The 13186-nt window shown below is 46.5% G+C and overlaps 1 protein-coding gene across 1 annotated transcript in view; it reads left to right on the top strand.

Moving 5' to 3' along the window:
• The window catches only part of LOC142911195 (uncharacterized), a 134625-nt gene extending 132181 nt beyond the window's left edge, over nt 1–2444 (top strand). The window contains exon 16 of the mRNA XM_076060296.1: nt 2354–2444. Within this exon, the coding sequence (XP_075916411.1) occupies nt 2354–2423 (70 nt within the window). The 3' untranslated portion in view covers nt 2424–2444. The remainder of the gene's footprint in view (nt 1–2353) is intronic.
• Nucleotides 2445–13186: the final 10742 nt, after the last annotated feature.

The following is a 13186-nucleotide window of genomic DNA, read 5'->3' as shown; positions in this document are numbered from 1 at the left end:
TTAGAGTCGCGGCATCTCTTCAGAAAGGTGAGAGACTCGATTAGTTGAGCCTTCTTATCCCGAAGTCTGTTGAATGATCTTAAGGATGTGTGGAATCCCTCCCCGTAGAGGCGGTTAAATTTCGATTTAAAGCTTTCGTGACTGCCTCTACGGGGAGGGATTCCACACATCCTTAAGATCATTCAACAGACTTCGGGATAAGAAGGCTCAACTAATCGAGTCTCTCACCTTTCTGAAGAGATGCCGCGACTCTAAGCTTAAAGGCCATGATCTGAACGTGGCTCTTTCACTCCAGCGCTGTCCTACCAGACAGTCTCGCCCCCTTCACCTGATGAAGGCCGCTTGTGTTGTGGCCGAAACGTCGTGAGAATATTATTGTGTTATTTTATTTTATCAATTTATTATTTTATTCTCATTCTACGTGGTGGTGGTGACTTTACAGAAAGAATCAAAGATGAATCCTCGCAGTCACGAAAGCTTCAAATCATAATTTACATTTTCTCTGGCGCCATTCATATAATCGCATCACTGACCACCGTACAAAAAATTAATTACGAGATTTACATCTAAGAAGAAGGGGGCATAAACCCTGCGGAAGGAACTCGTGAAAATGATTCCTGAACGCAGACATCAACAAAATGACACGTAATAAGCCAGGTGACTTAAACAACTACGACACAAAAGGCGTTTTGTCATGTTAACCAGGCCAAATTCAGCTCCTCAAACAGACCAAGAGCGTAAACCGAGCCCCACCGACACTGAGAATGCGCTCCCAGCTCCTGGCGCGAGCCAAGACACCTCACACAAAGCCACGAGACACATTGAACCCAGGATACATTAGCAAACAAAGCAGCATTGTCTCGTGTATGTTTACTCATTTATTTGACAATGTATATATCACAATAACAATAATTTACAGTGTGTGTGTGTGATGTGTGTGATGTGTAGGGTGGCCTAACCTCCGATCCATCCTGGGATTAACCAGGCGAGGCCGCGTTGGCTGGGCTGTGAAACCCGCATGTCCGGCCGCAGCACGGCCTAGCAGCCCATGTGCGTAGTGTCTGTAGCGTCTGCTGTGTGTGTGTGTGTGTGGTGCATATGTTGGGGTGGGAAGAGTGTGGAACGTGTGTGCGTATGCGGTGATAGCGGTGATGATGATGATACTAATACACATCCATCGTCACCCACCCCTGGCGCCTTCGTGGCTGCTCTGCGGTGGAGACTCCACCGCAGAGCAGCCCAGTGGCAGAGGAAAGAGCGGATTGCTCGTCCCACACGAGGCGGTCCAAATCGCTCCTCCCGCCCGCTCGTCTCCCGTATCAGCGCCTCCATCTTCTCCTCTTCCTCCCCTTCCTCCTCCTTCCCCTCAACCTCCCCTTCCTCCTCCTCCATCTTCTCCTCTTCCTCCCCTTCCTCCTCCTTCCCCTCAACCTCCCCTTCCTCCTCCTCCATCTTCTCCTCCTCCACAAGCTCCATCTTCTCCCCCATGCTCCACTCCATCTTCTCCTCCACAAGCTCCATCTTCTCCCCCATGCTCCCCTCCATCTTCTCCTTCCTCAACCTCCCCTTCCCCTCCTCCATCTTCTCCTCCACAAGCTCAATCTTCTCCCCCATGCTCCCCTCCATCTTCTCCTCCACAAGCTCCATCTTCTCCTTCCTCAACCTCCCCTTCCTCCTCCATGCTCTCCTCCACAAGCTCAATCTTCTCCCCCATGCTCCCCTCCATCTTCTCCTCCACAAGCTCCATCTTCTCCTTCCTCAACCTCCCCTTCCCCTCCTCCATCTTCTCCTCCTCCACAAGCTCCATCTTCTCCCCCATGCTCCCCTCCATCTTCTCCTCCACAAGCTCCATCTTCTCCTTCCTCAACCTCCCCTTCCCCTCCTCCATCTTCTCCTCCACAAGCTCCATCTTCTCCCCCATGCTCCCCTCCATCTTCTCCTTCCTCAACCTCCCCTTCCTCCTCCATCTTCTCCTCCACAAGCTCCATCTTCTCCCCCATGCTCCCCTACATCTTCTCCTCCACAAGCTCAATCTTCTCCGCAGAGGCCGGGGTGAGCGAGGGCTGTGCGGTGCTCGATCTGTGAAAGAATGGACACGACACCATTTAACGTCCCTCCTATTGCTCGCTCGCTGTTGCTCTACGACATCGCGACTCCGGATCGTCCGTGTGCGCATTCAAACCGTGCTCCGCAACATTCACAGCATCTCAAGACGCAGTCGGGCTTTTCTGGGTAATTAAGCAAGGTGATAATAAATGATAAACATAGATACGCACACGCAGGATGCAACACGCAGAGCGGCTTACCGTTGCACAGCGGTTGTAGAGGTTGCGGTGCCCTCCCTGTCGCACAGCGAGACTGGACCCGGCTCACCGCTGATGGTGGCAGTGGTGGCGTGGCGGTGCTGGTGGTGGTGGCGGTAGGGACGACGGCGGCGGCGGTGGTGGCGGTGTTGGCGACGACGGTGGTGGTGGTGGCAGCAGTGGTGGTGACGGCGGCAGCGGGGCGGTGGTGGCGGTGACGGTGGCGGTGGTGACGGAGACTTGCTCATGCAAGTCTGTGCAATGATGGAGCTTCTGATTGATTGTGCTTGAGAGGTGATGGAGCTAGTGGCCCGGAGGCGAGCGGCCGCTCATCATTCGGAGCAGAGTGACCGATGCGGGAATCCTCGCGGCGGTGGTGGTGGGGGGAGAGAGCGGGGCCCTTGCCGGAGTCAGCGGCCGATGAAGTCCACAAACTCCGGGTCGCCGTTTGCGAGCGGCTTGCAGAGCGGGGCCAAAGTCCCCGGCACTCGACGGCGGCCAAACATCTTCGGCTCCTTTGGCGGGATGCTGCAGGGAGCTCGCACGCACGCACGCACGCACACACACACACAGGGGGAAAGTCACAAAGCCAACATCGGCCCCTGCACAGACACCGCGTGGTGCAGAACCGGTGCAATGCGGTAGCGCCACGGCACGGCCACCGGCGGTCGCGATTTTTTTTGGTCGCCTGTCGCCGAAGTTTGTGGTTACCATCGGGCAGGCCACCCCTGGTTATACTCTGCGGGGGGTGCGGTAATAACCACAACAACAAATTGGCAGGTTGTCTCACGGCGGACGTTACAGATTCCGCGACGTAGTGCCGTTTTTGGTGCCAGCGGTTTACGGACCAAGTTTTTGGCCGGTGTGAAAATTGAAGCTGCAAATGACTCCCATTAGGGATGACGCCGGAACACTTTTAACATAATGGCCTGCACACACACAACGTGGATTCGGTAACGCTTTCCAACGCGCATTTTTTTGTGAGCAATTTGGAAGCTGATGAGTCGCCCCCTTTGAAAACGAGCTTACCTCAATGGCCTTTAATCGGGAAAATTTACTTTTGATTCTGATAAAAAAAAAATTGTATATTTGAAAACAGCGACACCCCCAGTTTATGTCGGGGATGCGTTCGTGAAAGGTGCCACGAATATCGAAACAACGTGAGAGGGGAAGACGTAAATCAGGATATCGCTACTGGGGTGATGATTTTGTTTTGTTGTCCTGCTAAGTTATCTGTGAGTTTCTTCTCTCTCGGGCAAGCCGCTCACAGCGACACAACTTTGGGTTAAAGTCGACTTCACATCGGGCGATCTTTACCGGTGTTACCGTGAGGCCGCCGCCGCCACCACCCCCCCCCCCCCCTCCAACCCGCTCATATGCCAGACAGGTAAAACGTAGCTAATGCATTAAAACCCATCGCTCGAATGTGGCTGGGGCTTTCTCAACAACCTGTCCACTCACGGGCTTGAGGTCACCGTGAGTGAATGGATGTGACGCATGGACGTGAGGATCCCCCTTGGTGTAGATTTTCACCACCACCTCCACCCGAAGGGACTTGGCTTTCCTGCTACCGATCCCAATCGTCCAGAGTTCCACCGTGAAAGAGGCAACGGAACAAAGTCAATTTAAAGCTTTCGTGACTGCAATGATTCATCTTCTTTGGTTCTTTCGGTAAAGTCACCACCACCACCACGTAGAAGGGAAACAATAAAATAATAAAAATATAAAACAATAAAATTAAATTTCTATTTAAAGCTTTCGTGACTGCAATGATTCATCTTCTTTGGTTCTTTCGGTAAAGTCACCACCACCACCACGTAGAAGGGAAACAATAAAATAATAAAAATATAAAACAATAAAATTAAATTTCTATTTAAAGCTTTCGTGACTGCAATGATTCATCTTCTTTGGTTCTTTCGGTAAAGTCACCACCACCACCACGTAGAAGGGAAACAATAAAATAATAAAAATATAAAACAATAAAATTAAATTTCTATTTAAAGCTTTCGTGACTGCAATGATTCATCTTCTTTGGTTCTTTCGGTAAAGTCACCACCACGTAGAATGAGAATTTTATTGTGTTATTTTATTTTATCAATTTATTATTTTATTCTCATTCTACGTGGTGACTTTACCGAAAGAACCAAAGAAGAGGAACAAAGTCAGTGTCACTCTGTCAAGTTCCCGTTCATGCTCTTTGGTTCTATTCGGTAAAGTCACCACGTAGGTAAAAATAAAATAATAAAATTCTCACGACGTTTCGGCCACAACACAAACGGCCTTCATCGGGTGAAGGGACCGGGCTGTCCAGAGGACAGCGTTGGAGTGAAGACAGCAAGCGTCCTTTAAGCTTGATGCCGCGACAACAAGCTGTCTTCACTCCAACGCTGTCCTCTGGACAGCCCGGTCCCTTCACCTGATGAAGGCCACTTGTGTTGTGGCCGAAACGTCGTGAGAATTTTATTGTGTTACGTTTTATTTTATTACCCCCCAAAGCATAACGTTTCCACCTCCGTGTTTGACGGTGGGGATGGTGTTTCTTGGGGTCATTCCTCCTCCTCCTCCAAACACGGCGAGTTGAGTTGATGCCGAAGAGCTCCATTTTGGTCTCATCTGACCACAACACTTTCACCCAGTTGTCCTCGGAATCATTCGGATGTTCACTGGCAAACTTCAGACGGGCATGTATACGTGCTTTCTTGAGCAGGGGGGACCTTGTGGGCGCTGCAGGATTTCAGTCCTTCACGGTGTAGTGGTGTTACCAATTGTTTTCTTGGTGACTGTGGTCCCGGCTGCCTCGAGATGATTCCTGCAGTCACGAAAGCATCAAATCAAGTTTAAAGTCCACCGAGTGAAGAAACTTTTTTCAAGGGCGACTTGGCCCAGTAGACAACATGAAATACCAACTGCATGTATGCAGGGTAATTTGTTTTTCAGCATTGTCTAATACCGGTTACATCATGCGTGACAACACCGTGTGTGATGACAGTGGATGATGATGATGATGGTGGTGTGCGCGATAACGCCGCCTTCGATGATCCTGTGATGTCAACGCTGTGATTGGTCAATGTTGAACGTGATGGCGACGACGATGACACCCGAAGTAATGATCACCGGGGCGGCCTGCCGCATCCAAACCGCGAACTTTTGCAACGAGCGGCGAGCCTCACCCCCAGCTAAGACCAGGCCTACCTCAACCCCTATCACCACGCCTACCCCTATCACTACCCCTACTGCTCCTCCCCAACCCCCGATACCCCAGCTAAGACCAGGCCTACCTCAACCCCTATCACCACACCTATCACTACCCCTACCGCTCCTCCCCAACCCCCGATACCCAGCTAAGACCAGGCCTACCTCAACCCCTATCACCACACCTACCCCTATCACTACCCCTACTGCTCCTCCCCAACCCCCGATACCCCAGCTAAGACCAGCCCTACCTCAACCCCTATCACCACACCTACCCCTATCACTACCCCTACTGCTCCTCCCCAACCCCCGATACCCAGCTACGAGCAGGCATACCTTAACCCCTATCACCACACCTATCACTACCCCTACTGCTCCTCCCCAACCCCCGATACCCCAGCTAAGACCAGGCCTACCTCAACCCCTATCACCACACCTACCCCTATCACTACCCCTACTGCTCCTCCCCAACCCCCGATACCCCAGCTAAGACCAGGCCTACCTCAACCCCTATCACCACACCTACCCCTATCACTGCCCCTACTGCTCCTCCCCAACCCCCGATACCCAGCTAAGACCAGGCAGGTATTTTGTCGCGAGTCTTACCGGAATTTAACGGTGTTTGTCGTCACCGTAGCCATTGCTGTACTTGCCCCGGGGCCTGATTTTGGAGCCCCCAAGGTACCATATCACCTGCATGGCCAAGAGTTCTCTTTGCTCCCCCTGAGGGTCAGGTAGCTGCCGTAGAGCTGCACGATTTCTGCAGAAATGACAAAGATGCGTAAACTATTATTGCCACCTTTGTGTCTTATGTTGGATTTATATGACGCCTTATCACAAGGTGCATTACAGTAATTATAACATTGTATATAAGATGATGGCAGTTGACATAGAGAGAGTGGGGGTTGTGGATTTCAGCGAGTTGATGATCCCCCCCCCCCCCCGGCCATCATAGACTGCACAGCAAGGCCTGCAATATAAATTAGATTATATTCTTAGCTCTTTCGGTAAAGTCACCACGTTGAAGGGAAACAATAAAATAATAAAATATATATAAAACAATAAAAATTCTCACGACGTTTCGACCGTACCACAAACGGTCGTCATCAGGTGTGTCGGTCCGCATTAATTTATTTTAAAACGGGGTATTTATTTATTTATTTACAAAAATGTCGGCGCCACGCTCAGCGATTTGGCAATTTTATTTAGAAGGACTAGTCCATCTATGCTCTGAAAAGAGGAGGGGGGAGACGAAAAATTAATGTATGTTGTCTGAAAGCCACTGTAAGCGTGAACAATCAATTAAGACCTGAAATGGTTTATCAAATCTTTCCAATGGTTGCTAAGCCAGAATCCATCTTCTCGGTTGAAATTGTCTCTGTGCTTGTATATGTGGATAGCCTCATGAACGAATCTCTCATGGTAGCCAGATGGCTTACAAAGAACCTCTGTCTTGGAGAAGTCAATGTCATGTGAGCCTACTGAATTATAACAATGATCTGCCATGGCCGAGGTGTTGGTCCTACCGTGTTTAAGGTCTGCTTCGTGTTCACGAATGCGGTCCGAGACATGGCGTTTGGTTTCTCCAATGTAACTACTACCACAGAGGCAACTTAGTTTGTAGACACCAGGGTACTGTATGTCCGGAATCACATCTTTTACAGACGGAACCAGATTACGGATTTTACGTAATTTTACATATGCATTGCTCTGCCTCATTATAATTATTTCCTCATGTTCTATTCTGAACTGTGTAAAGTTACCGGATTTGGTCAGGAGAGGGGATGAGGAGGTTGGAATTAAACTATTAAGGTGACAGACATGAGGTGGAGTGGTACGGTTGTTAGTGGCTTTGGGTTCGGGTAGGGTTAGGCTGTAATTTGAGATTGTTATAAACACACGGGTGTTATGGCAGTGAGTGAAATGGTTACACTGGAGAAAAGAGTTGTGTTCTGATTATCGGAGAAATAAATACAAGTCAATAAATAAATTATTGAGTCCACGACTAAATTATGAAAAGCATATCTTTTATAAATACTGTATTGTGATCATCTAGACATTTGAGTATGACGGCATTGTACAGTTACTAGAGTAAAATCAATGTTGCTACACTGTCCCCTGCTGATCACTTACAACCGTGGCCCATAAGATCCGTTATGAATGATGATGATCCTCCATCGGAGCAATAGCCAGGCTCAAATTCTTGCCGGGCATTCCGAGATGTGACGAGGACGTTTTTAGTCACGGGAAAAAATGCAAGAAAGCCTCTTACGGCCCCCTGGTGCCAGGCTCGGTGCACTTTGAGGCCACGTGAAATGTCGAAGGCCCGCGGGCAGGTCACGGAACAGACCCAGGTGCCACGGGTTGAATTACTGAGATGACTGGCTGATACATCAACTGTGCTCCCCTACTGTGCCAACCCGCTGTGCTTTAGCCACCCGGCGCTCCGCTCGTTGTTGTGAGCGTCGCTCCTCCGTCCCTCCGTTGTTGTTGGAGGGCGACTGCCTCCAACTGCCCAGTAGCCTCAAGGTGCACCTACCCTGGCACTAGCCCAGTAGCGTCCTTCACGAGCCTCCTCCACAGAGGCCGATCTTGACACCGCTGGTACCGGTCATCGGCAAGTCCACTCAGCTCCACGTCCTCCTGTACCACATCACTCCATCTCTTCTCTAGCCCCGTGCCTCCTGTACTACGTCACTCCATCTCTTCTCTAGCCCGTGCCTCCTGTACCACATCACTCCATCTCTTCTCTAGCCCGTGCCTCCTGTACCACATCACTCCATCTCTTCTCTAGCCCGTGCCTCCTGTACCACATCACTCCATCTCTTCTCTAGCCCATGCCACCTGTACCACATCACTCCATCTCTTCTCTAGCCCCGTGCCTCCTGTATCACGTCACTCCATCTCTTCTCTAGCCCCGTGCCTCCTGTACCACATCACTCCATCTCTTCTCTAGCCCGTGCCTCCTGTACCACATCACTCCATCTCTTCTCTAGCCCGTGCCTCCTGTACCACATCACTCCATCTCTTCTCTAGCTCCACGTCCTCCTGTACCACATCACTCCATCTCTTCTCTAGCTCCACGTCCTCCTGTACCACGTCACTCCATCTCTTCTCTAGCTCCACGTCCTCCTGTACCACATCACTCCGTCTCTTCTCTAGCCCCGTGCCTCCTGTACCACGTCACTCCATCTCTTATCTAGCCCGTGCCGTGCCCGTTTAGCCCCCTCGATCCGGCCGAACAAAAGCTGTTTCGGTATGCGGTGGCTGGGCATGCGGGCTACATACACACTGTACATAACACACACATATATATAACACAACACACACGTGTCACACACACACATATATATAACACAACACACACGTGTCACACACACACATATATATAACACAACACACACGCATATATAACACAACACACACACATATATATAACACAACACACACATATATATATAAAACACAACACACACACATATATATAACACAACACACACACATATATAACACAACACACACACATATATAACACAACACACACACATATATATAACACAACACACATATATATAACACAACACACACGTGTCACACGTGTCACACACGTGTCACACACACGTGTCACACACACACGTGTCACACACACACATATATAACACAACACACACACACATATATAAAACACAACACACACACACATATATAAAACACAACACACACACATATATATAACACACACACATATATAACACAACACACACACACATATATATAACACAACACACATATATAACACAACACACACACATATATATAACACAACACACACATATATAAAACACCACACACATATATATAACACAACACACACACATATATAAAACACAACACACATATAACACAACACACACACATATATAACACAACACACACATATATAACACACCACACACATATATATAACACAACACACATATATAACACAACACACACATATATAACACAACACACACATATATAAAACACCACACACATATATATATAACACAACACACACACATATATATAAAACACAACACACACATATATATAACACAACACACACACATATAAAACACAACACACACATATATAACACACACATATATAAAACACAACACATACAAACACATATATATAACACAACACACACACACATATATATAACACAACACACATATATAACACAACACACACATATATATAACACAACACACACACATATATAACACAACACACACATATTTAACACAACACACACACATATATAACACAACACACACACATATATAACACAACACACACACATATTTAACACAACACACACATATTTAACACAACACACATATATAACACACACACATATATAACACAACACAACACATATATAACACACACACATATATATAAAACACAACACACACACATATATATAACACAACACACATAAATATAAAACACAACACACACACACATATATAACACAACACACACGTGTCACACACACACACACATATAAATATAAAACACAACACACATATATAAAACAACACATACATATATAAAACACAACACACACACACATATATAACACAACACACATATATAACACAACACACACACATATATATAACACAACACACATATATATAACACAACACACATATATAACACAACACACACAGACATATATATAACACAACACACACACACATATAAAACACAACACACACACATATAAAACACAACACACATATAACACAACACACACATATATATAACACAACACACACACACATATAAAACACAACACACACATATATATAACACACACATATATAAAACACAACACATACAAACACATATATATATAACACAACACACACACATATATATAACACAACACACATATATAACACAACACACACATATATAACACAACACACACACACATATAACAACACACACACATATATATATCACAACACATATATATATAAAACACAACACACACACATATATATAACACAACACACACACATATATAAAACACAACACACACACATATATAAAACACAACACACACACATATATAAATATAAAACACAACAAACACGTGTCACACACAAACACGGCTTGAGGCTTAAAGACGAGCCCCTCGTTATTGACGTGGAAACAGCTTCACGTTTGACCTGAAAGCGTCGTCCTCCATCGTTGCAGGCGATAAGGAGGATAAAAAGACCTCTGAACATTCGTGTTGTTGTTGTTGTCTTTGTCTTCTGGTAACTTATTTTAAAATCTAAACCCCGACATTACACAAACACGGCGGCAGCCAACCCCGGCCGGATCATTGAACCCAACCGCCACCCACCAACCACCCTTTTACATTTCCTAGAGCGCATGGGCGAAGCCGGGCGAAACGACACCTCCGCGCGCGCGGATTAGCCAACGCGCGCGGATTGGCCTCTGACGCGTCGTCGATTTGGGAGGGGGCGGGGTAACGGGGGCGATGGGGCTGACTTATGCGCTGTGCGAAATATAAACGGGTGGCCGGAACTAAAAAAAACGCCCGGAACACAAAACCGAGGCGACCTTGGACGGCGACCCGCCTAGCGGCCTCGCTGGCCCCGTCAAAGTCGTTCCACTTTCAGTTTTTATTGATTTTATTTATTGATTTATTTTTTGGGTAAGAGCTCCAGCGAGAGCCACGCGGCTCTTGAAAATCGGAGTGCGGCCGCCAACAAACACACAAACTTTAATTACTTTAAAAACTAAACAAAAACTCGAACAAGAGAAAAAATTTTTTATCTTAAAGTGACTACTTTGTGTGTGTGTGGTGACTTTGTGTAAAAAAAAAACAGAAAATCCATGGGGTAAAATTAAACCGGCAAAAAATATTCCTGAAAAAAATATCACCGTTACACCACCAACGCTGTTGTGCAAAAAAACTCCCAGTGGGATGCAAGTCAACAACAACAACTTTAATAATAACAACTTTAATAACAACAACAACTTTAATAACAACAACAACAACTTTAATAACAACCACAACTTTAATAATAACAACAACAACTTTAATAACAACAACAACTTTAATAACAACAACTTTAATAACAACAACAACTTTAATAACAACAACTTTAATAATAACAACAAGACAACTTAGATTAAGGCCATCAGTCTAACTCATAGTTCATAGTCTGTGTGTGTCTGTGTCTACGTGTGTCTGTGTGTGTATCTATGTGTCTGTCTATGTGTCTATGAGTCTCTGCGTGTGTGTGTCACTGAGTCTGTGTGTGTCTATGTGTCTATGTGTCTGTGTGTGTCTATGTGTCTCTGTGTGTGTCTATGTGTCTATGTGTCTGTGTGTGTCTATGTGTCTCTGTGTGTCTCTCTGTGTGTCTATGAGTCTGTGTCTCTCTGTGTGTGTCTATGTGTCTATGTGTGTGTCTATGTGTCTCTGTGTGTCTCTCTGTGTGTCTATGAGTCTGTGTCTCTCTGTGTGTGTCTATGTGTCTATGTGTGTGTCTATGTGTCTGTGTGTGTGTCTATGTGTCTGTGTCTCTCTGTGTCTATGTGTCTGTGTGTGTCTCTGTGTGTGTCACTGAGTCTGTGTGCGTCTATGTGTCTATGTGTCTGTGTGTGTCTATGTGTCTCTGTGTGTCTCTCTGTGTGTCTATGAGTCTGTGTCTCTCTGTGTGTGTCTATGTGTCTATGTGTGTGTCTATGTGTCTGTGTGTGTGTCTATGTGTCTGTGTCTCTCTGTGTGTGTCTATGTGTGTGTCTATGTGTCTGTGTGTGTCTCTGTGTGTGTCACTGAGTCTGTGTGTGTCTATGTGTGTCTCTGTGTGTCTATGTGTCTATGTGTGTGTCTCTGTGTCTATGTGTGTGTCTATGTGTCTCTCTGTGTGTCTATGTGTCTGTGTCTCTCTGTGTGTGTCTATGTGTCTATGTGTGTGTCTATGTGTCTGTGTGTGTGTCTATGTGTCTGTGTCTCTCTGTGTGTCTCTGTGTGTGTCTATGTGTCTCTGTGTGTCTCTCTGTGTGTCTATGAGTCTGTGTCTCTCTGTGTGTGTCTATGTGTCTATGTGTGTGTCTATGTGTCTGTGTCTCTCTGTGTGTGTCTATGTGTGTGTCTATGTGTCTGTGTGTGTCTCTGTGTGTGTCACTGAGTCTGTGTGTGTCTATGTATCTATGTGTCTGTGTGTGTCTATGTGTCTATGTGTGTGTCTATGTGTCTCTGTGTCTCTGTGTGTGTCACTGAGTCTGTGTGTGTCTATGTGTCTGTGTGTGTGTCACTGAGTCTATGTGTCTATGTGTGTATCTGTGTGTCTCTCTGTGTGTGTCTATGTGTGTGTCTATGTGTGTCTGTGTGTGTCTCTGTGTGTGTCACTGAGTCTGTGTCTCTCTGTGTGTGTCTATGTGTCTATGTGTGTGTCTATGTGTGTGTCTATGTATCTGTGTCTCTGTGTGTGTCTCTGTGTGTGTCACTGAGTCTGTGTCTCTCTATGTGTCTATGTGTGTCTCTATGTGTGTGTCTATGTGTCTCTGTGTGTCTCTGTGTGTGTCACTTAGTCTGTGTGCTTGGAAAGTTGTCGTCGTCTTCGCTGTCTTCGGAGGCCGAGTCCCAGAGTCCCAGACGAACGAAT

This window comes from Petromyzon marinus, unplaced genomic scaffold, assembly GCF_048934315.1.
Source record: "Petromyzon marinus isolate PM22_M1 ecotype Great Lakes invasive population unplaced genomic scaffold, UKy_Petmar_22M1.pri1.0 PM_G_Scaffold_171, whole genome shotgun sequence".
NCBI lineage: Eukaryota > Metazoa > Chordata > Hyperoartia > Petromyzontiformes > Petromyzontidae > Petromyzon > Petromyzon marinus.
Note: the sequence above shows the minus strand (reverse complement) of the source record. Positions and strands in the feature narration are given on the sequence as shown.